Source organism: Passer montanus, unplaced genomic scaffold (genome assembly GCF_014805655.1).
Source record: "Passer montanus isolate IOZ18808 unplaced genomic scaffold, ASM1480565v1 scaffold58, whole genome shotgun sequence".
NCBI lineage: Eukaryota > Metazoa > Chordata > Aves > Passeriformes > Passeridae > Passer > Passer montanus.
Window position 1 is genome coordinate 1,419,786 of NW_024370816.1, and position 25,639 is coordinate 1,445,424.

The 25,639-nt window shown below is 36.8% G+C and overlaps 1 protein-coding gene across 4 annotated transcripts in view; it reads right to left on the minus strand.

Moving 5' to 3' along the window:
- Positions 1–25,639, minus strand: part of CAMSAP2 (calmodulin regulated spectrin associated protein family member 2) — an 81,205-nt gene that overhangs the window by 27,168 nt on the left and 28,398 nt on the right. For 2 of the 4 annotated variants that reach the window (XM_039726227.1, XM_039726228.1), the window contains exons 3-6: positions 13,963–14,124; positions 13,211–13,294; positions 7,170–7,202; positions 2,813–2,954 (exon numbers count right to left, since the gene is read on the minus strand). In XM_039726227.1, coding sequence (XP_039582161.1) covers positions 2,813–2,954; positions 7,170–7,202; positions 13,211–13,294; positions 13,963–14,124 — 421 coding nt within the window. The remainder of the gene's footprint in view (positions 1–2,812; positions 2,955–7,169; positions 7,203–13,210; positions 13,295–13,962; positions 14,125–25,639) is intronic. The other 2 variants (XM_039726229.1, XM_039726230.1) reach the window with 1 other exon arrangement.

A 25,639-nucleotide genomic window follows, 5' to 3' on the forward strand; every position in this document is an offset into this window, starting at 1 on the left:
TCACCCTATTTCCATGTAATGAAAAAATACATTTAATCACTAATTATTTTATAGTTAAAATTTTTTATAGAGCAATGGCAGTAAGAAATAGACACGTTTTTGCATACATTTCTCTGTATGTATTAGTTCTTTGTCTTTAAACAAGAACACATTTTAGCATCAACAAGCCTGAATCTCCACAAAAAAACAGCCTGTTCTTAGGTATTCGTGTTTGTGGATTGAGATGTTTGAGATGAGATTTTCCAAGGAGCTGAAGGCTGTTACATGAATTATCACTCTCTGGAAGTGCTCTTTAAAGACAAAGAAGTGGTGGCTGTGAGCAGACTTGTGTAGTCACACAGTATTCTCTGACTAGTACTTAAGCCCAGATAGTCTCTGCTGTCTTTTTCTAACTGCTTCTTGGAAAGGTAAGTAGCAATAATAAGTCACATTAAAAAAATAGTCCTTTTAAAGAAAAGGACTGAAGAAAAGAATTAAATATACTTCCAGAGCATGCATCAGATTTTATTCCTAAATCAACAATGCATGACGGAACTCCACATAAGTTTTGAATTGTTAAGGTTAAAAGGTTTCTCCATAAAAGGATTCTACTTTGATGCCAGCAGGATAAGGATTCCCACACACTGAAGAAAATCAGACATAGTTCATAATTCCAAATCCACAGATGATGATCAATAGGGAAAAATGCTTCACTAAACTGCCTGAAATGAGATTAAATTCAGAAATGCAAAATGTGAAGTCATACATTTGAATCTAATAAAATTCTAATGTGATTCACTGACTGCAGGTGATATGGAGCAGGGAGTTATCAGGTGTTAGCCAGTGTAAACATGTGTGCCTCTGGCATCATACAGCTGTGGAAAAAACAAACACAGTGCTAAAATCTATCAGAAAATTCATTTCCAGCAGTGACAGAGGAGCACTAAACAGAGCAGGAATGGGAGGCCAGACTGGATTTTTCTGTATGATTACAACCCTCTACAGTCAAGAACAGTAAACCCAAACTAGACAAGTTGCAGCAGAAGACTATGGAGGATAAAAATGAGAATGGAAATCCACTTCAGCAAGGGAGACTGAAAAGCCTGGTTCAGTAGCCTGGGCTAAAACAAGAGGAAGAAAACAAATCAAAAATGGGAACATCAGAATAGAAACTATTTAAACCAAAAGATATTGCTGCAGGAACAACAAAGGCATGTAAAACAGGTTACGTAAAAACCAAGAATAGGTTGGTAAAAACCAAGAATGAAATTTAAAATCATGTTTAAAAAAAGGAACAGTGGGTAAGAAGAGTACAGATTTTCAACAGTTTGACAGTTTTAAGATAGAACAAGATAAATTCAAGAAAGGAATTATATAATTTTGTACAAGAGTCAACTTCTTGACTCAATGGGATCCTTTCTAGTTCTGTATTCCTTCAAGGAAACCTAGATTTGAAAGTGAAATGAAGACTTAATGAGAAAAATTTATCTATTTCAGACTACAGAGAAGCCTAGAATACTTTTTTCTTCTTTGTTAATGTATTTTTAAGGATTTTTGCATATGTATTTTTATTACCTGCCTTCCTCGGTTTCAGTACAGAACCAAATCTCAGTAAAATTCAACATGCATCAAAAACTGTATTACCTAAGTACAGGGAAGATGAGTGAAATCTTATTAAAGTGTTTCCAGTTGCTTTGGAGTACCTTTGAATTTACTTCTGAGACAACGACATGCACATTTGTATCTTTAGGCAAGATGATGTCAGGACACCTAAGAAGAATATTAACACTGAAGTTCCAAAGATGCCATGTGCCTTGCCCTATTCAAAGGCAGGTGCTGGAGGAAGGTGCTGGGCACACAAGACCTTTCAGAGTGTCTGTGTTCTCAGCCATGCTGAACAGGACACAGGCACCAGGTGTTACCACAGTCAATACCACCCAAGTTCTAACTCTTCCCTAATCACATATAATAGCATGCATTTGGCTGCAATGTTTATGTAAATTGAAAGTTCTATTTATCAAAATTCTCAAGCTGCAGAAGAAAGGTGAATGAATGCATCTTTGTGCCTTTCATCTTCAATGCCTCCTGTGCTGGAAGCTCCCTATAAAGTGGTTGTGAATATGAATTCCAGATTTCAGTCCTTAGCAAGCTCTAAACCCTTCTTCATATTCCTGTATTTCTCAGGATGTTTCTGTATAAGTGTTCCCACGACATCAAAGGTATCATAGAAAGAACACAGGCAGAAAATGATGGGTGTTAGCTGCCAAGACATTCTACAGCTCTTAGTTGCCAAGAGGAAGGTATAACTTTACCAGGCTTCTGAGCAAAAAAATGAGATGAAGCTGCTCATCATCCCAGACAATTGCTATTATAGAACAGCATGACAGCAATACATTCTACACTATGCATTTTTGATTGCTCTATAAATGATCCAGGTAGGTCTCAGATGATCTAAAAGCCCAGAACACAGAGCAACTATTTGCCATGCAACGAAGCTATGCAGAGCCTAGCTCTAAACTCCTCTGTTTTATATCTGTAACTGCTCAGATGCACAAAAAGCATTTATGCAGCTTCAGGAATAAGAGTTTTGCAGGTAGTTTCAAGTATGTTTAATTTAGTGGCAACATAAAAGCAAGCACACCAGGGAAGGACATCTGGGCTCCTTTTATTTAAATGTAAAAAGAAATAGGCACAAAGTTTATATTAAACCCACCACAGTCAAATGATGCCTGCTGTATACTGCATTTAAGCACCTTCCCTCACACAGTTCTCAAACACAAACATTTAAACTTTTACAGCCATGTATACAAGCTGAGAGACCCGCCAGACATACCCTCCAGTTTTATGATATCTGGACAGTAGAAGTGGATCAGGGCTGCTAGGGCACAACCATCTGTGCCATCCTTCAGCAGATTCTCCACCAGTGGAATGCAGGGCAGCTGTTTCAGCAACGTTTGCTCCTTCCGGTAACGAGCCTGCGATTGGAAATGGAGAAATTTAGAGAAACAAAGGCTCTCAAACAGATGAAGAAACACAGCCAGACTGTGGGTTCTACACTGTTAGTGAAAAAGCAGTATTTGAGAAATAGCTGAATATTCTCAGTATTCTATTTCCTAAAAGTATTCATGTCATGCGACATTTTGAACAGGATAATATAATATCTATTATTCTAATATCTAATAATTATCTTAATATCTAAGAGGAAAGGAACAATGCTAATACTGAGCTTAGCCTTCAAAACTACCAAGTTTTGATGATCTCTCTATAGCACACTAAACGAAATAACATTCTACACCTTTATTAAAATGTAACACTCATTAATATACAAACAAAACTGATCTGTGTGCAAACACAGTGAGACAAGTCCTTAGCTACTGCAACTTCAGTTCACTGGCAAGTCACCTGACTCTGAAGTGAACACACCTAAGTATCTTGCCCAAAATCTTATTCATATAACTGGCTTAATGACAAATTCAGAAACAAGGAAATCTGCATTTGATCAACTCAATTTTTATTACTAGCTTGTGTAGGCAGTCATAAACATAGAGAAATATTAATGGCCAACAGTTATGACCATGCAGTGACACAGTAATAAATGGAAATATTTAAGAAATCCAGTCAGCATATAAAGAGATCATTAGGTTACAATATCGATATAGCATTTATCTGCAGTGAATATATTTTCAATGGGTTGTGCAGTGGGTGTTTTTTGTGATAAGGCAGGAGGGCTTACTGAAAAAATGGACTTAACATCATGCCTATTTTTTTTCACTTCTTCCTGGGAAAACAAACGGAGGTGGAAGAAAGTGTATAGATTTTGTTAGTATTATTTACCAAGACCTTTTTAAAACAGTAGTGAAGGGTTACTGCTGTATTCATACCACAGAACTACCTATGAGCAGTAGAGTGTTTCTGAATTAATCTTATGCTATCTAAATGCATCTCTACACACTGAACTGCAAGTCTCCCTGTAGGGACTCTCACAAGTCTTTGTGGAAATCACTCTTCCCAGCCAGGCTAAAACTGACTGTTCTACCTCCTACTCTCACCTTTTGGCTGTGCTGGAGCAATTACTGATGGGACTGTACCAAAAGCATTGGTCCAGCTACAGCAACTCTCTCCTCCTGTGCTTCTGCAGTGACTGAGTGCATGAGCAGGGGTGCAGGTTTTATGGAGGGGTAGGAATTGTTTAAGCCAACTGTGCATGCAAAAAGGTCTGTGGAACCACAGACTAACCCTGAGGGCTGTACTTACTGTCACTGGATTTCTGTCAAGGATCACATGGCATTATTTTAGTGAATGTCAGTGTCCTCTAACTGGCCTAAGAACTAAAAGCCTAGTCTGGCAACAACAGCCACATCAGTTCTAGAAAAATAAAGGGTTTGTGCTTGGCCCAGAGAACTTATACTTCAACCAATTAATATTTTAAAACCCCCTGAGACTTAGTTGTTACTTCATGCTTTTAGTGTAGTCATATTTGTGTGCCAAATACGCTTTATAAAAATGAAAATCCCATTTTTGTGTGCTAGAGGAAACATTAACACCAAACAAAAATCATGTTCCTGTTATGCATTATTAATATTCTTTTCTTCATGTTCTTAATGCTCTCTAGTATCTCTAATGAAATAGGCCAATTATAATTGCAGTGAAAGTTTAGTCTCTCTCACTCTATGGCAATCCAGTAACCCACTATAATGAAAATGCTCTAAGTTTCAAATTCCATGTTATTATGTCCATGTATGTCCTCCTCAACATGACTGAAATTAAGTCTATGAAATACCACAATTTAGTTATGATTAAGCATCAATAATGGTAACGGATACAGATGGACTGAACATCATGATTCTACAAGCTCTGGTTAATTTAGGTCTTCTTTTAAATAGTATCTTTTAATGGAGTATTCAAAAATATTTGAAATTGACAATATAGTGGTGTTACACAGCAAATCCTGTGAAAAAGTGCACTGCACTCTGATGATGCCTTCACTGGCCTCATGAACCGTGCCCATCCATGCTAGAAACTGTGTCATATCTTTGAAGTGGACATGGAGGATTTAACTCATTGTAGAGAACTCCAGGCACATCACTTCAGGAAAGATAAACTCATATAACCTGATCTGCCAGGTTCATTACTGTATAGCAGGCATCATGTTTCAATTTGGTTGAAAAGATAAAAGAAGTTGTACTGAAAAAAAACTCAAAGACACTGGTAATTGCACTGCATTTTAAATAAACTTCCATTTGAAGAAACTCTTCTCATCAGCTGCAGTGTCTGCTAAAAAATATATATAAATATGCAGTAATGCAAAAGATGAACTTCTACATTATAAAGCTCTAGAGCTAATTGAAACATAAATCTAGTACAGGCTAAATATATATATATATATGCAGTAATGCAAAAGATGAACTACATTATAAAGCTCTAGAGCTAATTGAAACATAAATCTAGTACAGGCATCTTGTTTCTGAGATCCTAAACCATCCTGATTTAGCATCTTTGAGCTTATTCCACTTAACCTAGTCTAGGTATAGTCAAGACACTTGCCTAGAAACGAGGTCAGCTAAAGATGAACCAACAGCACAGCAGATCCTCTGTCATAAGTGCTTGTGTGTATTCAGAGCTGATCATTAACAATGAATGCTCTTACACATTTACCATCCAGTAGATAACATGTTATAAATGTACTTGTCAGAGTTTTTTGCTGTCTCTATGCTCAGGAATATCTATCACTATGAAAGGTGCTCTTTTCTAAAAGGGAGAGACAGAAGACTGGCTCAAGTGATAGAGCAGCCTGAGTATTATCAGTAGCACTTGGGGTTTAACTGCATCTCTACTGCACTAACAACAACAAGTAACATAAATACCACTAATTCAAGTTGTTTACAGATAACTGGCAGGCAAACTGGAGTTAGCTTTTCAACAGATGGAGTATTTTAGAATTGAATATCATTTTTATGCAAAGGAACATACTCACTAGTAAACCACCACCACAGACAAAAACAGAACACAGACATTCTGAAACTGTTTTCAAGTAGCCTTACTTTGACAAAATAAGACAAAAAACATTGTGATATCATGGTCCATCTTATATTTTTTCTGCATTATTCTCTCCAATTAGTTAGACTCCCTTAAATCCAAAACAAAATTCATGGGCTGTACAGTGAAGAGCAGAGTATCTGTGTGTGTGTCACAACTGTAATAGATACCTTCATAAAGCAATTGCCCACAGACTGTCAGGAGTCTGAACTCTGCTCAGGCTGCTGCAGACAATATTTTTAAACTACTTTTCCAGACACAGAGTAATTTTTCTTGCTGCCTACATGCATCTGCCTTGTTATTTTCAATTTCTTTTGCAATGTAAGAACAGTGTTTCATTAGTTATGGCAACGAACATCTGGGAGACTGCTAGATCAATTATTTGGTAATCTTTAGAGCAATGATAGATGGGAATTAGTTCTTTGGAATTCAGATCAGAAGTATATGCAATTCTGTATATACCTTAAGAGCTGTTCTCAGTCAAACTTTGCTGAATAAACAACCTGAATACACATCAAGTGTGAATTCCTACATGACAGAGGAAAGTAATGATAACCCCAAGGTGACACAGCACAGAGAAAACAAACTTTATATTATTACAGGTAGGAAAAAATAATTTTTAATACTTTTAGTGAAATTATAGTCTCACTAAAAGTAGGCTGCTTTGGGTCATTTTGTGTGGGGAGAGATTAACAGCAGTCTTAAATCAGCTGAAAAAATAGGGAATTCTAGATGAATGGTGTAATGCTTGCATATGCTTAAAATAAATAAGATTTGAGGTAGCATGTAGCATCAACAATCAAAAGCTACTTCTGCTTTTTAGAAGAAAACTGGTACCAAATAGCATGTGTTTACTAAAAGTTTATGAAAAAGTAATTTATAAATGTTCACTGGACATAAGTTAATAACTGCCTTGTACAAACCCACTGACTGCTTGACAAGTAATTCCTTATCCAGCATCATCTCTCACGTTTCTTTTGCACAGATCACCTTGCAAAACAGGCTTCTGCAGGTATGCACTCCTTTGCAGGGCAATCTCTTACAAAATTATCTCATACAGATAAATGAAATGAATGATTAGACAAGCATGACATGGACAAAGCCATTCCCAAAATAAGCAATTTGATCAAAGTGAAGCAGTTGGGCAAACTTACAGGAACCAGTTTCCAAAACCATTTGGTAGGAGACTTCAGAGGAAGCAGTAGGAAAAAAGGACAAAAGCAAAAAGCAAAGGAAAAAAAAAAAGGAACATTTTATCAGATTTCATAAATTACTTTTATAAAGCAATTTTCTTTAACATTCTCAGTTTTGTAAAACAGTGATTTATAATTTAATGGCAAGCATAAGTGCACTGTAACCTCTGCATATTGAGCTAATTAGCAGCAATAACACTGGAGAAATATGTCTGCACTCTTTGTAGATCAACATTATAATTTTCCCACATGAACATCTAAGATTGTCAGATCAATGTAGTTTTATGAAATGCTTTCACACATCTAATTGTACTCTACATATGCAATCTGACTGAAGAATTCATTTGAGACTTGAAGTCATGATATCACAAGTATCAAAATGAACTCCAGCAGCACACATGGGGAAGCAGGGAAGCTAAAGCAATGGAAAAAGGGATAAACACGCTGTAGTACAGTACACCCAACTGCAGGGAAGCTTGTGTTAGTTTCTTCAAGCCAAACAGTAACATTCAACAATATTTTCAAACAATCATATGACACTTTTCAGGACAACAAGAGGTACAGGCAGTTATATTTTTACAATGACAAATCACATTAGCATCAGCTGCATGATGTGCAATGACCTGAAATGTAGATGGAGTTTTGACTACTGGCAGAGGAATTATCAGAACTAATACACAAACCTCTAAACTCCTACACAATCCAAAAAATACTAATCTGAATCTCACTGATTTTTTTCTACTGTGGCATAATACTTCTAGTATTAAGAATAAAAATATTATGTACCAGTACTATAAATACACACAGAAAATGTCACCACTCCATTGATTTCATTGTAGAAAAATAAAAAACAAACCCACTACCAAAGTGCAGGACACAATTCATTTTGTTTTTAATGAAGATAAATATTTTCTGGGAATGGTAAAAATGCAGTTTAAAACTACCATGGAACAAACTGCTATGGAACCTTATTATTTTATGTAGTGTTAAAATACTGTGTTTTTACAAAACCTTGAAAACAACTGTAGTAATGATACAAAGCTTTGATGGAAAAAAAGCTATTGTGCACTAATGGGTGTGCAGTAGTAACACAGCTATTCTCAATGCCCTTCTCCTCCATTTCACTGGATTGTAGCAGGAAAGAATCCCAAAGGCACTTAGAAGAAACCAACCACAAGATGCATGTCAGTGTGTGGCTCTGGACATTTCTGTCACACCCTTTACACAGGATTCAGTTTCTCTTAATCTCACTGAAAAATAGTCAGTGTATAGAAAACCATGGAAATTTGGAAACAAATTATCTTAACTTTCAACTGCAATCAGGAATCCTAAGCCCTATCATAAAGCAAGGTTTTGGCTAAACTGGCTGATATCAGAGCCAGGCTGCCCATTATTCTATTTAACACTGTCAGGAACATTGTTCTTGCAGTTATCAAAGTGCAGTGTATTTCAGACCTGGACTCAAAGTCTACCAATGTCTATTTAATACCAGGCTGAAGAAGTGCTCTTTGCAAAAAAGCACACATTGGTTTCAATTCCAAAGACCAGCTCTCCCTAACAGTAACAACTCAGAACTAGTAATCCAATATATATTTTTATTTATTCATCTGGTTGATACTGTAATTGAGATGATTACGAATATGCTTCAAAGAGGTGAAAGACTTTTAAAATTTAAATTAAACACACCATAAGATTTATAAGTATACATTTTCTATAAAGGAAAAGAGATTAAAGAAGAGCTGAAGTCTCTTGGCCAACCTGGGAATTCAGTAGCTGTTGAACTGTCACTTCAGATCAGCAAGAATAAACTTTTTGCCCTGGAACTTCACAAGAATCAGCCACTATGAAACAAACTAAGCAGAGAATCCTGGCTGACTTCTTCACAATGTTGAAAACAACAACAACAACACCAAAATAGTAACCCACAAAACAACCAACCAACCAAAAAAAAAGGGTGGAAGAACAAAATAGTCCCTCAGGTTGAGAGCCTGTGGCTTTACACTGTGATTTTTTACCCCTCTAACAAAAAGTTTGAAACATGGCTGTGATAAATTTATTTCCACATAAACTCATCTTATGGTGCCAAAACACGATAGTCATGCCTTGCATTAAGTACTTGTTCCTGCTATCTTCCTTGCACCATCATTTGTGCTCATGCAGCTGTGCACTCATGGGATCAAGAAGCTGATCCTGCTGCAAACTTTTCTTCTTGACAGGTTAGCTTTTGGTAGCAGTGTGGATTTATGAAACATCAAATTCTAGTGGAAAGTGGAACTACAGTGTTAGTGTTTTACCTTCACACAAGAGGTTGCACTGTTTAAACTGATCTTACAGAAAGTTTGAAGAATTCAGGTACTTAAATGAAGTTACATTTGTTTCTCTCATAGGATTTGCATTTGACTTAAATCTGTTAAGACTGATTCAGTCTAAACCACAGAAGCAGACAGAAGAACAACATGGTTTTGGGAAAGCTCCAACTACACTGAAAACCAGCAATTTAACCAGTGCAACTGTACATTCACTACTTATTATTCAGTGGAAGCCTGAAAATCAAAGCTATTTACTACAAAACTCGAAATCCTACTTCTGAAAAGAGATGCAGAGACTCTACCAGAAAAAGACGAGGTTACCACAAATCACCAGCTGATCAAGGTCCACAGAGGACTACCTGGAACTAAAAATCACACACACTCCTTCCTCTCTTATCTTCTACAGACAGCTAGCAGCAGAAGACAGGGAAAGAAAACAAAAGCAACCTCATAATCTGTTAATACTGATTTTATCTACCCAGACATAGAAAACAGGTATATCTTATAATTTGTAGTATCCAATAATCTGCATTTGACGTTTAAACCTTTCGTAAATGTAGAAATTTACTCTTTGTTGCAAAAGATTCACCACAGTTCTGTAACAGCACAATAACACAGACAGGCTTGAGGGCAACTCTGAAATTATTTTTCACAACTGATTAATTTATAAATATGCAACTGTAGGAAATTATGAAATTATTTTAAAATTTACATGTTAACTTTATTTCACCATATAGGTACCTAATTTTCCTGCTTCTTGGCCAGAAATTAAACCTAAAGAAGAGCTTTCCCTGTTGACTAAAATTATGTATTCTTCCCATGTTTGCTTGGCCATCTCTAATCAGCAGAAGGGGCATTTAGAATTTAAATTCAGTTCAGGTTCAAGACCTGACCATACCTTGGACACCCTGAAATTTAAATAAACAAAGGTTTTGTCTAGAAAAAAGAGATAGCAAAGATTCTTAAATTTTCATGGAGTTTACCATTTGAACTGCTAAATGCCTTGGTAACATGGAGAACATAAATTAAAAAGGCCCAGGCTGAAAATAATGGTGTAAGACAGAAAAGCTGAACAATAGATAATTCCAGTTCCCCTTCATGCTGAGTTTTAAAAAACAAATAGAAGCAATAGTCAGAAATTTTAAAACATCAAAGAAAGAAAATAAAATAATTCAGATACTAAATAATTAAGCTACAACTTACAAACTGTAATATGAGCATAGAAAATGCTAAACATATATATACAACCATAATTTATTTTTTCCAAAAAATGGAAAATCATGTAGTAGGGCTTTAGTTAATAAAAAGGCATAATTTAATTCACCCCTACTAATTTTTTTAAATCTAAGAATACTTATTGTTACTAATAATTAAGGTCAAGCACATCATGCAATGAAAAATTATGTATGTATTTCAACAAGGCCCAAACCTGGCACAGGAATTCAGCTACAGTGATTTCACAGCTTTGCTGAGTGCAGAGGTAAGGCCAATGCCACCAGTGGGTCTGTGCTTTTAAAGGAGGAATACATGATGCAATATGGAGACAGATAATCAGTGTAAAACACCTGGGCACCTGGGAATGAACACTAAGAGATGCTTGACAGGAGCCACATGATAATTTAACAGAAACTCCTGTTAAAAATGCTGGTGAACTTGATTTGATGCAATGGACTCATCCAATGCATCTGCACTAGTTTTCCTTGTAAAGCCAGCATTCAGTACAATCCTCAGTTAAGAAATTCAGGGTTTAGTTGGGATGTTTAATGTGTTTCTAAACCTCAGATGTTTGCATGCATGCAGTGACCACTACCTTTAAGAAGAGTAAGTGGAAACTTGGAAACACTGTGAGACATATGACTAAAAGAAAAGCTGAGATATCAGAGCAGTAAATTAACCATCAGCTGAACAGTTTCTCAAAGAAAACCTGGAGTTAAATAATCCTCAGCTCCCAAGCACAGAATACATTACTTGACAATGTATTTATGCAGCTGATCCCCTAGTGAGGCAAAAAATATAACATACCTGGGAGAATAGTATCAAAAATTCAGTGTACAGAAGAGAGGGCTTTAAATATACATTTTTTCAATTATATGGCAACTGGTGCATTTTGCTATTTTGCCAATGCATTTGTACTCTGGCCAACACAACCTGGCTCTTCTGTTCTGTTACAGCTTCACAATTCATCTAAACACCACAATACCATTTCTTAGGTAAATGTGTTATTCCCCTGAGTCCATTTATGGCATCAGTTACAGACTATATAAATCTCTCAATAATTCATTTACAAATGTTGACAGTGAAGATAAACTACAGACTAAAAATTTTATCCTTTTACTCCTAACATAAGTTGCAAACTATAAGTGAAAATAAATATTACTGAAGTTTTACAAATACAGATAATTTTATAGAATTGCTCTGATAATAGTTTTCACTTTGATATACATTTGTTTATCATACTAAAACTCTCATGCAGTTTTGATTTTCAAAATTGTTCTCATCTTTCCTAGTGACCTACAAACCACATAAAACATCCTACTATTATCTTTAGGAGAAAGAAAAGCCACTAGAGGACAGAGGAACACAGGTTATCTCCCCAGCCTCAGTTTACTTTCTTTTATCTAAATTTGAGAAATGAACTTGCCAAGGACATCTCATTCTCCAGATTTCTATGCTAGTGTCACTACTGAACACAGTTTAAATTTTCCATGGCAGGCTTTATGCACCAGGGTCACACTATTATTATAAGAACCATTTTCTTTTGCTGAGTCACATTAGCCTTCATTGGCATTCCTTACATTAAAAAATCCCTGTAAATGCAAAGACATTCACTACACTCATGTTTTTGGAAGCTGAGCATCAAATCCGGGCTGGTAACCTGCCACTCCCTCAGAGCAGCACAGAAAAGGAGGCAGCAGCTTAGGTGAGAACAGGCCAGACTGGGAAGGAGGATTACAGCCTTGCAGCAGCTGGGAAATCTGCTCTGCATTCATGGGCAGGGATAATTCCAAAAGGTGCTCAGACTGATTACCAATTCTTCAGTAATAGTTATATCACAACAGGGTACAGGATCTTTCTGAAGCAAGGAATTTTACATACTCTGGAACTGTCTGCTATCCCTACATATTTTGATGGGCATATAATGCTACTTAATTAACTGAGCTCTGCAAACAAAAGAAAAAAATCCTGTTAGGAAAGGGAATCAAACATAATCTAGTTTTATTGTATAGATAATAAAACCTGTAATCAACCAGTATTTTGAATCATAGCCAGAGCAATCCTTCCCATGATATCACGTACAGATCTCTCTTTTGACATTAATGTAATACAAAAGGAAAAAAAATTTTAAAAACCATGTAAAAAAGACAATTCTGGTCTTTTTCATATCAGATCTGTCAGGGGTTTTAATTCACTAAAAAGTAGTCATTATTCTTAAATTTCCTAACACTAATGTAACAGATGTTTCCCTGCGATCAAAGATTAATTTGTCAGAAAGGACAGAAACTGGCTATAAAATGTGCAACTCTGCTAGTTTTATTTTTAAATGTGTGTTTTCATGACAGTGGTAAAACTAATAACGAAATGAATACTACAGGTTTGCTTTCTTTAGCAAGCAGTTAAAAGCTCAATGCCAGCAATGTCTGTTCATGGATAAATGCTTATTCTTCCTTAAAATAGTTTAACTCCTCCACCTACCTTTTGGCCTCCTGCAGATTCTGCACTGTGATGCTCTTTTAGTTTTTGTTCCTGCTCCATGATGTCTTTCAAATGTTCATTTACCTAGAGACAAAACAGTTCATTCAGTTGTCTGTAATAAGAAACAAGTCACAGAAATTAGAAGTTCTTCAAAAGGTCTAAAAATCATTAACATAGAACTAAAGAGATAAACCAAATATTTCAGACTATAGCCCTGAAGCAAATGTCAGTCTTGGATGAAGTCTAAGGTCACTGCTTGTTAGCTTTACATTGTACAAACTAACCTTTCCCTTATTATGCTCAGTCACATTTGCTTAATAGGGTATCCTTGTCACTTGATTTGATTATGCATGAAGGTAGATCACTGCAAGCAAGATGTGTTCAAACAAACAGAATACCTTTGGGTTTAAATCATGACAAAGTACACAATGAGATGACAACTTATCAAGAACCCAAAAGAGACCCTTGAGTGGGGCACTGTGGCATCTCAACATGACAGTGACACCTGAGATGTCATATGTAATATATATTCCAGCATTAATTTAGACTTTCCATTTATTTGGTTCACACGTGTTTAACTTATTTCTGCAAACCTGTCTTTTTATATTCCATAAACAGCAGATGTAGGAACAGTCTGTATCAGAACAGCCCTGATACACCTACAAACACAAATACACATCCTAGCCTCTCATCTCTAATTGAATCATACAGATAACAAAGAAAACCCCAGCTCGCTTTTCCAGCACTCATACCTTGTTTATCCAGTACATGACAGCATCCTCAATGTCATAGGGTACCTCTGTAGCTTGGAAGAAGGTTGAGTACTGCTGAGTGCAGGCGATGACTTTCTCCACGCTGATCATCTCCACGGTGTAAGCCATCATCAGGGTGTCGATCATGGCCATGTGAGCACTCTACAGTGACAAACACCAGCACCTGATTAGTATGCAAATCAACAGCTCTTTCTTATGTACTGCTTCTGAACAGCCACACACATGGAAAGACCAAAACTGTGAATGCTGACTGCTTGTCAGTTTTAAATAAAAAGCAAATGAAGACAAATATAACAGACTTGGGAACACAAATTAAATTGTAAATTAAAATAACTTCTGTAAAAAAAAATAACACCAAACTTAAAGAAATAAAAGTGAACAGAATAAGCAAGTTTAATGAATGATTCAAACATCACATCACTTTTAACAGCTAAAGAGATCTTTTAAATTTGTCACCATAGTAAAACCAAACCCCCCTGTCTGAGCAATGTTATTTGTACTGGAAATAAAAGCTGAAACTTGGGGATTGCTAAACAATCTTCATCATCATGAAAACGCTGCATTAATATGTGGAAGTTCATCTATAGTTAAAGTCCTAATCCAGGAAGAAGGCATGATTATTCTAATCTTTACTAAAACCCAACAAAATGATAGAAAAACATCTCTTTTTCTTCTAGTAAACTAGTTATGTTATGCAGATGTAATGTAGGTGCCACAGCTATATGTATTCAACTAGGTTTAAAATAATATATCTTCTGTATAAAAGAGGAGGTACATTTCTTCTGGCGTTATATATTGAAAGATGATGGCTATTTCACAGTTTGTAATAGTTCAAAATAAGCTAAGAATCCCCCCACCAAGCCCAACAGAATAACAAAAAAAAAGGATAATAACTAGGATTTACATTAGATTCTTGTGACTGAATAACAAAATGATGGTGGCTTTTAGAGGCAATGCCTACAGCTAAACACATTTCCTTCTGCTTCATGATAAGAAAAACAGAAACAGCTTTCTAAGTATTAAGCAAGATTTCCCATGGATCAGAACAATTTCCAAAGACAGTATTTTTAAAACACTGTCTTTAAACACAGCTCACAATGCAAACAAAGATCCCCAATACTTGTTAACACCAACACTTCAATACTATAAAAGATATCCATATAAACATCTCACAAGGTAGCTGTAACAGCCATGGTAACAGCAATGAACAACATGAGTCACACAGCAATCTGCTATCTAATCATCACAGTTAAGGTAGTTCATGCACATCACTTGTTCCAGAATTCCCAGCAAGAAAAAGAACAGATCCAGACTCTGTGCTGCTCTTAGTGTTTGTGTCACCAATGAAAGTGATCATGCTGACCTCAGAAGCAGGCAGCAGCACCTACTGCTTTTTTAAAAGTAGTTAATTTCCTTTGTTTCACAAAAAAGGCAAACTATACTCATAAGATATTCACAAAACTGAAGCTGACAGGACACCTTCCTGGGACAAGCTTGGGTATGGCCTGAGAGCCCTGTGTGCCACAGAGTCCATCTCTGCTCCCAGCAGCAGCAGCACAGCTGGACAAGGAGTCAGCACCTCCTCACTGCTGCCACCACTGATGCACTCAGTTTGAATAAACTCCTTCCACTGGCATTTTTGTCTTAGGAGCTTATCTACAGACCTTTATGGACAAACACTGATACAAGCTCCTAGGTGAAGAAGGAAAGTGCTGGGCAGCTGAATCTTGCCACTCAAAGTATTTCAGAAGGAAAAGGGCACTGCCTGTGTGCAGCCTCACGAGGAGCCTGCAGCCCAGCGTGCAGAGCAGAGCGAGGTCCAAATCAAGTACCACACAAACTGTGAGTACAGCCCCCAAAATCCTTGTGGGGGATTGCAGAGCCTGGGACAGCCATACAAAGCCACGCAGCTCTGGTAGGAGCTCCCAGCAGATTGGTGAAAGGTAGTTTAGCATGTGTAACACACAGCAAAGAGAAGATTCGGATCATCTCTGACACATGGGGTCACTGCTCTAATAATCTTTCCTTGCCACATCTTGCCTAGGCTGAATGTATGTTAAATGTATGTTAAATGTTAAAACCTTGTGCTATTTTCAGACTGTTTTCAGAACCTCCCCCAAAATAAAAATGAGACATTAAAACAGCAAGAAATTGCTGGATTTGCTTTTTAACAGGATGTAATGCACAGAAATGTGTTTTCCAGTCACATATAAGAGTGGCCTCATAGAGAGTACTACTGCTAGGAGTCATCGAGGCTGATGCTGAAATGCTCAGGCTGCCTGCTGCACAAGGGGATTCTTTCCAGCCTGTGGGAAGGACACCGCCTTCCATGTGAGGTCTGACAACCAAGGAAGCTCCCAGAGGTGTGAAAGCAGCATCTTCTTGCCCAGCTGTTTGTCCATGAGTAGTGGCCTGGCTACTACACCTGTGCTCTGAGACCAGCCTGCAAGAAAAACCCCCACGAACTCCCCAGAGGGAAATCGGTAGCCTTCACCTCCCACGCTGGATCATCAGCTTCTCTGGAAAACTTGAAGTGTTTCTCTCTGGAAAATCCTATGAAGTGGATTGCCAGTGGAGAGAGAAAGCCACTGAAGTGTTGCTAGAACTGACAATATGCTCAATACATTATAAATACATTATAAAAAGTAAATTATTTACAATTAGTTAACTGAGTCGCATTTTCAATGCTTCTAGTGAATCATTAATGAAGTGCAAACTACTTAAACAAACAGAGGGAAGAATGACCTTAGATAATAATTTGTACTATCAAAACTAAGTGTAATAAACTTTTACCTACACTGCCTAGATCCATGTCACAGTCTTTATTGCTTGCATACAAGCAATCAAATACAAGCATCTTCAGTCTCAAAAGTGACTCCAAGTTATTTTCTTTATAATCCAGGCAGGACATTCAGAAGACTTAAAAATCAGAAAATAATGAAAAGAAGAATGAATGTTATCCTGAGAAACAAACAGTGAATTGCCACTTTTTTAGCTAGCAAAAGCCAAACTTTTAATTTTATAAATAGTTTTTTACTAATGAAAATATTTAAAACTAGTAACATATATGCATTTATTGCCCTGGAAAATTGCAAGCAATCAATTAAACACGTAGGATAACTTATCTCTAAAATAGCTGCTTGTTTAGTTTGGCTTGTTTGATGGGTTTTTTTAAAAGGAGTTACAAAAAGAACAAGAAAACTATTTAATTGCACATACAGCCCTACTGGTTTTCTTCCATTTATTCTGGGAAGAGCAGACAAGCTGCATTCTTTTACATATCTTCATTCATGTGCTCAATAAGAAAGAGTAAACTAAAAACTGCACTATAAAAATAGCATGCTACTCTTCCAAATACAGGTTTTGCTGACATAACTGCTGAAGTTCTGTAAAAAATCCCAAGTTTTAAGAAATTGTGTTGATAGTAATAATGTTCTGATTTTTTTTTTGCCTCTCACTGAGCAGCCTATTTTAGGTACAGCTAAAAAAAAAATCAAGAGGGAGAGTTCACTTTTGCTAGTCAGACCTACAGTTATGAGTGAATTATGCAAGGAAGCAACATTTTCTATCTGAGGGAGAACCAGAAACCACTTTGACCTGGGCAGAAAGTGGGAGCAGCCGCTCAGCAACATCTTCTTTCTCCAGACAAAACTGGACACAATGCCTGAAAGAAGTGCCCAGGAGCAGCTGACAACTGGGATGAAGACAGTATATTAAATTTTGGTATTTCCTCTGAGGTGGCACCATTCAGATACACAGCCTAAAAAAGCCAGGCAGGATTTTCATGCTGTCACATACCTCCCACATCCAGAATTGCCGCAAGGCATAAATAAAAATGTACAGTTCCAAAAAAGAAAAATTATTTTAGAGAAATAATTTTAAAACCCCCCACACGGTAACATAAAATTATACAAAGCCATTAGAGAAATATATTTTTAAAAAGTCAAGATCAACACAGCAGCATTGAACAATACAGGAAATAATACACTTTTCCCATAAGTGTTACGCAGAGATTTGTTTTAAGCCAATTCTAAAAACCATTTTTTCCTTTGATTGCTTCACTACAATGGTGCAAAGTAATAAAGCCTTAAATAGAACACAAAAATATATTAAAAAAATACAAAATGCTAGATTCTTAGAGGCATTTTATTTTTTAAGACACAAATGTGCTTTTGTCTTCCCCAGCTACAGCCTGCAAAGAACACAAGAGTTTTAACTTACTAATCTTAACAATCTCATGTAATTACTGGTTAGTTTCTGCCCTGTAATGTAGGTTCCACAGCTTTTCATTCTACTGCTAAATAGTTCAATAAGAAGCTTACTGAACTGCAGAAGAAAAAATTATTCTGAGCATGGCTGCTAATGCTTTCCTGTCTGCTTAACATTTGATTACAGAGCTTTCTTCACTTCCATTGAAGAACTGAAAACAACTTCATTAAAAAGTATACTAAGGAAAAGGTGTATATGATACTGTACACACAGATACTAATGGATAAACACAAGAAATTACAGGCAGTTCCTACACTGCCACCTGCTACTAAGGATATTTCCTATATTCTATTAAATGATACTCAGATCAGGAGTTACCTTTTGAACTCCCTCTTTAGGAAAAATATAGACAAATCCACTTCCCACTACAGTACTTGAAGAAAGGGGAAGAAAAAAACCAGAGGATATAACTGATACCCTCATGCTAAATAAAAATAAATAATGAATTCACTCTTTCCTGGAGATTTTTCTTGTAATAAAATTTCCCTACACTAAGGATTTTGCCTCAACAGGATCAGGCACTTGAGCAAAGAACACATGAGAACAACTCTTTACATTTAGCTGGGAGAATTTTTATATCTCCCTTGCATTAGTAGTTAGCACGCAATCAACTTCTTCTGCCTTCTGAAGACAGAGCTTTGGATCCAGGTACTTTTCACATTCCAGTAAAAAAAACCAGTAATTCCAAGGGCTTCACAAAAATGACTCTAATTATCAAGAATATAGATGAAATAATCACTGTAGGACACATACTTTAGGAGAAAAGGTAAAACAAGAGTTGCTCATATCCATGTTAAAAGAGAGTAATAGCAGGTGAGTATGGGCTTAAACACACAGGAAAGCTGTGCCCAGAGCTCTCCTTACACAGCAGTCTAACCCACATCTGTGCACCCAGCTCTTTGCAGGTTCTGTGAACGACAGCTGGAGGAGGCTGGCTGGCTTAAGCCTCCAGGCCCCTTTCCCAGAAACCCAGATAATCCAAGGCTCAAATGAATCTGCTAGCATAGGGAGATAGCATCTAAACACCAAGCCTCAATTAAAAATCACAGAATTCCAGCTCAGGGAAAGTATAGGCCAACGCCTAAATACTGCAGGAGGTGAGGGAGGAATTAATAAGCAGAACCAATAGGTGATAACTCTATTACAAATTTCAAAGCTATTGCTTCATTTTACCATCATTTTTACAACAAAATGAAAACAACTTTGATACTAAAAAGGAAACAAGTTCTAATATATTTCAATGAACAAAATGGAGCAGTCTGAAGTAGCCAGTTCTGCTCTGTTTGATGATTTTTGGATGCAATTCTTCTCTAGCCTCACACAGCACTTATACTTAGCACAACCCTAAAATAAGGCCAGCTGTCTAGTTAGTCTTGTCCTGCAAGGAATGATCATGCTGAATTACCTCCTTGCTGCATTGCCACGAAGAACAAGGGCTTGACTCTCATAGGATGCTTACTCAGCAAGAGCAGGCATTACTGAGTCATGCTAAGCACCCTGAGACAGGTTCTGCAACGCAGAAAGAATGGTTTTTGTTTTCAGTATTTTTATAGCCTTCTCTATTTGGTAACTTTTTAAATTTAGTAACCTAGTATATGAACATATATATTAAGAAATCATTGTTGGGCTGACTATACACATCTGACACAGGGAACATAATTCACTTCTATTAAAACAATTTCTCAGGTACAGATATTGGCTGTGTTAAGTGTTTTGATAGCACTTATAAGCTTGACCTAAGATTTCCTCATTATGCTTGTTAGGGAGCTTCATAATTTGATCTAACTAACTCAATCCTAACTAAATACTTAACAGAGATTCCCAGATCTTCTGGATGACGTAACCAAGAGAGATTTTGACCTACTCCAGGACATAGTGAAACAAAGTACCTGCACAACACACACTGGAATCAAGAATCAGCAAATGGTGGTCATCACATCATTTGAATTTTGTCTTATTTTAGAGTTTCACATGACCTACTTTGAATTTTTTACATATACTTAGCAATTGCAAGTTGCCTGGTCTTATTTCCTGGGAGAATCAAGTGCCTAATGGAAAGAACCACAAAAGCACTTCAGCGTCTTTATGCTAAGTACTCCAAGTTTTGAAGATAGATACTGGTAGTTAGATAGTTTAAACTAAAGTAAGAAAGTAACACAGTATGATTGTAAGACAGTTATACACATTTCAACAAGTAAACAGCAAGAGCCTCAAATGTCCCAGAGGTCTTTGTTTTTGCAGATAATTCAGGATTTTCTTAGAACATATTGTCAAATCCTGTCCAGATAAAACAACTCAAAAACTTCTTACAAAAATTACTTATCTGCATTGTCTCCTTGCTTTTATGCTGGTTCAAACCAAGAACAAGCAGTAATTGTATAAATATCATCTGAATTTCTTATTTTCACAGCAAGCTCCACTACTCTTTGAAGAACACAGGAGTGGGAAAAAGAAAAACAAGGCTTTGTCTTATCCATACATCACAAAAAAGTAGTTCCCTCTTCCTGACTCACTCATTCCTGCATAGGAATGACATTAAAACCACCGGTTTAACTTCTCTGGCAGCTCAGCTAACACCTGCAGAGGCAGCTATCACCAGGAAGCATCAAAGCATATTCATCTCAGAACATCTGCTGAAGGAACCCAGCCTTAGGAGTGCTGGAGAACTACCACTTCCTCATGGACAAGCAGGAGCAGTGGCAAGACAAGGCAGATTTCTACAGAATTTGGGGTGAAGAGTTCAGGGTTGGGTGACAGGTCGGGTTCTATTGAACAGAAGTACGTAAGAGGGGAAGGTCAGCAAAGAGAAAAAGAGGCAGAGGTCCCAAAATAAAATGAATGTGTAGGGCTGAGGCATTAATCTATGGAGAGGAGACTGAGAAAGGAAACAGGGATGTCTTCTCCAGTGCGTGAAGCCTGGCACTGAGCCCCAGCATCCTGCAAGCCCCACTGACAAAGCCCCCTGAGCCACGGCTCAGTCTGGGGTCAGAGCAGACTTCTGAAACTTTACAGCACACACTTCTAGTTCATCTCTTTGACAGTTAAATATTGACAGCCAGTTCTGAATGGCAGCTCTTTTAGCCCAGGTAACTGATATCACATGCTTTCTAACTTACCTGCATTTCAGTTTTGCTTTTTTTTTTTTAATCAAACTACTTAGTTACTCACCCTTTACCTCACAATCCTTAGAAGTTTTAAAGACTTGAATGAATGTAAAGTACCTATTTGATAAAAGGCATGCAATAAATTTGATATTACAATAATAATTTACTAAAAATACCCTAAAGTAATTCGGGGCATTATATTTCACATAATTCTCAACATTTAACAAATCTACAGCCTTGTTTTCTGATTAACTGAATTGTAATAATGAGCTTTTCAGCATATACAGTACTAATGCTTTAATTGCAGTGATGAATAGTACAATATACTGGTTTGTTAAATTAATCAGTTTCAGAAACTGAACTCTCAATATCATTGTGTTAGTAAAAAAGGCAAACAAAAAATACTGCTTTTCCACAAGAGAGGAGATGAAATTATCTGTGGTTCTTCCCTCATTTCTCAAACTAAATGAGGATCAAAGTGAGGCCAAATTATCAATGGAAATCTTCAGCTGGAAATCAGTTCTGGGACTGGCCTGCCAGGGTATGTTTTTAACTGCTGCATTCTACTCAGCTTCCTCAGGAAATGTGCCTCCCAGCTGGAATTTGTGTGAGACACTTGTCACAATATAAAACTGGAAATACAGACTTAAATTCTCCAGGAAGGCATTTTAAGAACAACTTCAGTTATAAACAAGATATTTGGGGTGTCTTGTTGCAAAAAACTATCTTGGTTTTTGAGAGTTACCATCCTTCTTGGTCCAAATTTGTATTTTTATAATGTATGGAGGAAATGTGCATTATACAGCACCTTAGGTACAGGAAAAAAAATGCAGTATTGAAGCTAATGCCTCTGACATGTAAGCATCCATGACCTAGGGACAGCTTCATTCTGTCATATGTCAAATATCACTGTATTTTTACAAAACTGTTGCTGAAGAACCTTTGAAAAGCTTCTGTGGTTTTTGCTAAATTCCTGATACACAAAAATCTATTTTAAACATGAGACTCTTTGTTAGTCTTAACTTTCTTTGGTAATCTAGAAAAATATTGGCTTAAGAAATCAAAACATGTATGTTCATTTCAACATGCTATCTTCAAAAAGAAGAAAACTAGTTTGAATTTTTACATGAGAACATAATAGGAAATCTGCCTGCATTTGCATATGAACAGACTCCTGATAATTTCCTTGCTGTTTCTTTATTACCTATACAAGGGCAAAGAAATAAGGTCATCACTACTGTAATGGCAATTACATTAAGGATAGGAGGTGTTTGACCTTTTCTTCAATGGTTTTTAGGAATACCACATTTACAGACCATAACACAGCACAGTAAGACATGAGAGGGAAATTGACCTGGACAAAAATTTACTGCTAAACTAACAGCCAAGGTCAAAAGAAATTTCCTAGTCTCCTACTTTAAATGAACTCTATCAGCAGTTTAAAATAATTAAAACAGACACACAAAATTATACTGATCACAAGAAATCTGTTTCTCTATGCTGTTAATGTAGTAAAACCTTGCAAGTGACAAGCTGCTGACTAATAGCATTACTAAATCAGACAGCTGACCAACATTTTTTCATCTACTTATTAAAGGATTAGGACAGGCCAGCCACAAAAGTGGCTGCTAAACAAGGGTATGGCCTACAGTGGCGTTATAGCAGAAGTAGGAAAGGTACTTCATGGGGGTTTCAATAAACATATTCAAAAGTGCTTCCACTTGTTTGGTTAATCTGGACTAACCTCCAAACTTTAGGACAGACAGATCTTGAACCTCTAAAGTAGAGTATGGGTTCTTCAGAGAAAGACTCTTATATATGCACACACAGGTGTAAAACAGTTGCCTTACTGTAAACTTGAAGATTTGTTTTTTCATTGTTCAAAGCAACTGTACTAAAGAATACACTTTATTCCTAAGAAAGAGCAATCTGTGTGCCCTCATAGAGATCATGCTGTACCAATAATCCTTTTTAATAGATTACTTGGACCCGAGGATGTCCACTTCATCTACTGCAGCAGATTTTTGCAGGACATCTGGCAATAGTCTCCATAAGCTTCTGCTAAGCACGGGGTCATACCCAGGCTCTGTCTGCATCAGGAACTGCTGCAGACCAACAGGAGCAGATTGGTACCCAGAGAAGGGTTGTTCTGAGGACAGCATACCTACAAGAAGGATTGCAATTGCCAGCTATCACTACTTTAAAAAAAAAAAATCTGGAATTCAAGCAGCAAACTAATAAAACAGTGGATTGTCTTTCTATCAGTGTTTCACAGAAATGGGAAGGTTGATGACATAGTAACTAAAGCTTTTCCTGAAAGTTACTTTGGTAAAGGCATTTAAAGTGGTTATTGATATGACACCATCTTCAGGAGGTATAATTGCTTAAAGAAAACTTTCTTTTGAAAATTGAAATGGGAAATTAGGTCATAGCCTATGCACAGAAAATATTGAAACGTTTTACCCCAAGAATTAAGATAGAACAGGAAACCACTGTGAACTAGAGGCTACCTCTTAGTTAACTGGTGAGCAATGTAAAACAGTGTTCATTCTCTTCCTTCACAAGTATCTGTTTGTGAACCACCACTTTTCAGGACATGGAAATGAATTGGTAAGTGTCCTTCCACCACCTCTTTTTGGCAATGAAATAACTACCAGTTCATAAGTCTTTTTAAAGATTAAAACAATAAACCACATGATTGTGTTCTCATTCCTCATGCATTTTTGGTTTATAATGTTATTATTCCAGGACGTGTTGCATAATTAGTAGGTCTTGAAACAGTGAAGTCAGCTGCAGCAGTAACCTATTCACATTATAGTAAACAACCATTTTCTTAGGCAAAATATCCCTCCCCCTATTATCCCCAACCAAGGCAAGCTGAGTAAAAGAGCATGGTGATAAATGAAACAAAACTGAAAACCAGCTGAAGAGAAAATCACAAGGCAGAAATGGGAAAACTGCTAACTCCTGTGCTTTTATTTTCCAGATAATTACTTAAGATGGCAATAACCAGATTGTAAGTATTTTCTTTGCTTACAAGAATTCCAATAAACACCAACAGTATTATTTGAAACCTTGTGCTACAAGCACAAGATATGTCATTGCCTGCTGTCCAGAAACCACACAAGCCCTGCACAAGATGAAATCTTTCCTTTGGCAAAAGCAGTGAGCCCCATACATGAACCTCACCTTGTTAATTGGAAAGAAGAGGGAAGATGAATGGAGGGGAGGAGCTGGGAAGTATTTTATAGCTCTCATTAAACAATGGATTCAGAGACCACCAGCAGTAAACATGAATAGCACCCACAGTGCCACGCAAGGATCAGTGCAGGCCCCGTGCAAGATTCAGGCAGTTCCATTGATTCTCAGCATTGTTTCATCGGCCAAAAGAGTAAAACCACTGAACAAAAATCTCTGCTGGGCAGTTTGGCTGCTGAACATTTGGAGGAACTGAAAACAGGGTTTTTTTGATGAAGTGGAAAAGAAACTGGTATAAGCATTGAGGAATGACATCAAGCCAGGCCAAAATCTCTGGAGAGGTACTGCTGCAAGGACTTAATTGATGGTTTTTCTGACTGGACTGAGTAAAGCAAAGTAGAAATTGTTGTTTTCCATTTTTTTTCTTAATTTCTAAATGCCTTATTTTGCTCTGTGTTTCATGTGTGTGGTTTGTTTGGGTTTTTTCCAAACCTCTTTCTCATTAAAATTAGAAATTGCCTGACATCTGTTCTTTCTTTTTAAGCATCCAAACTCCGAAATCCCATAATTCGTAAATGGGAAAGGACGATTACTGAGAAACTTGGCTGAACTACATGTGAGACACACTATGGGACATTTCAGCAATCAGTTTAAAATCATTGGCTTCAAGTGTGTTATTTCAGAATTGCAGCCAGTATCTGTAACTTATGTTACCTAAAATACCCAAAGGAAAATTTTATCAAACATAAAAAGCTGGCTGTCAGCATAGGCAAGTCAATCTGTAGTATTTGAAAAAGAAAAAAATCAATACTGTGATAGGACAAGATGGAATGGGCACTATTAGAAAAGCTGGTATGCACTTCTCACTGTAGAAGAAATATCACAGGACATGTATTACTGGTCACAGCTAACAGGTAAGATATATTTCAGTATCTACCTGCTCATCCAGACATATGACAAGCCCAAATCAGTAACCACTTTTGCCAATGAAAATTCTTACAGTACGCATTATAGATATGAAAGACCATGCAGAACATTAATATTAAACATGAAAATTTGTCAATATTTTAAACTGTACTTCAAAA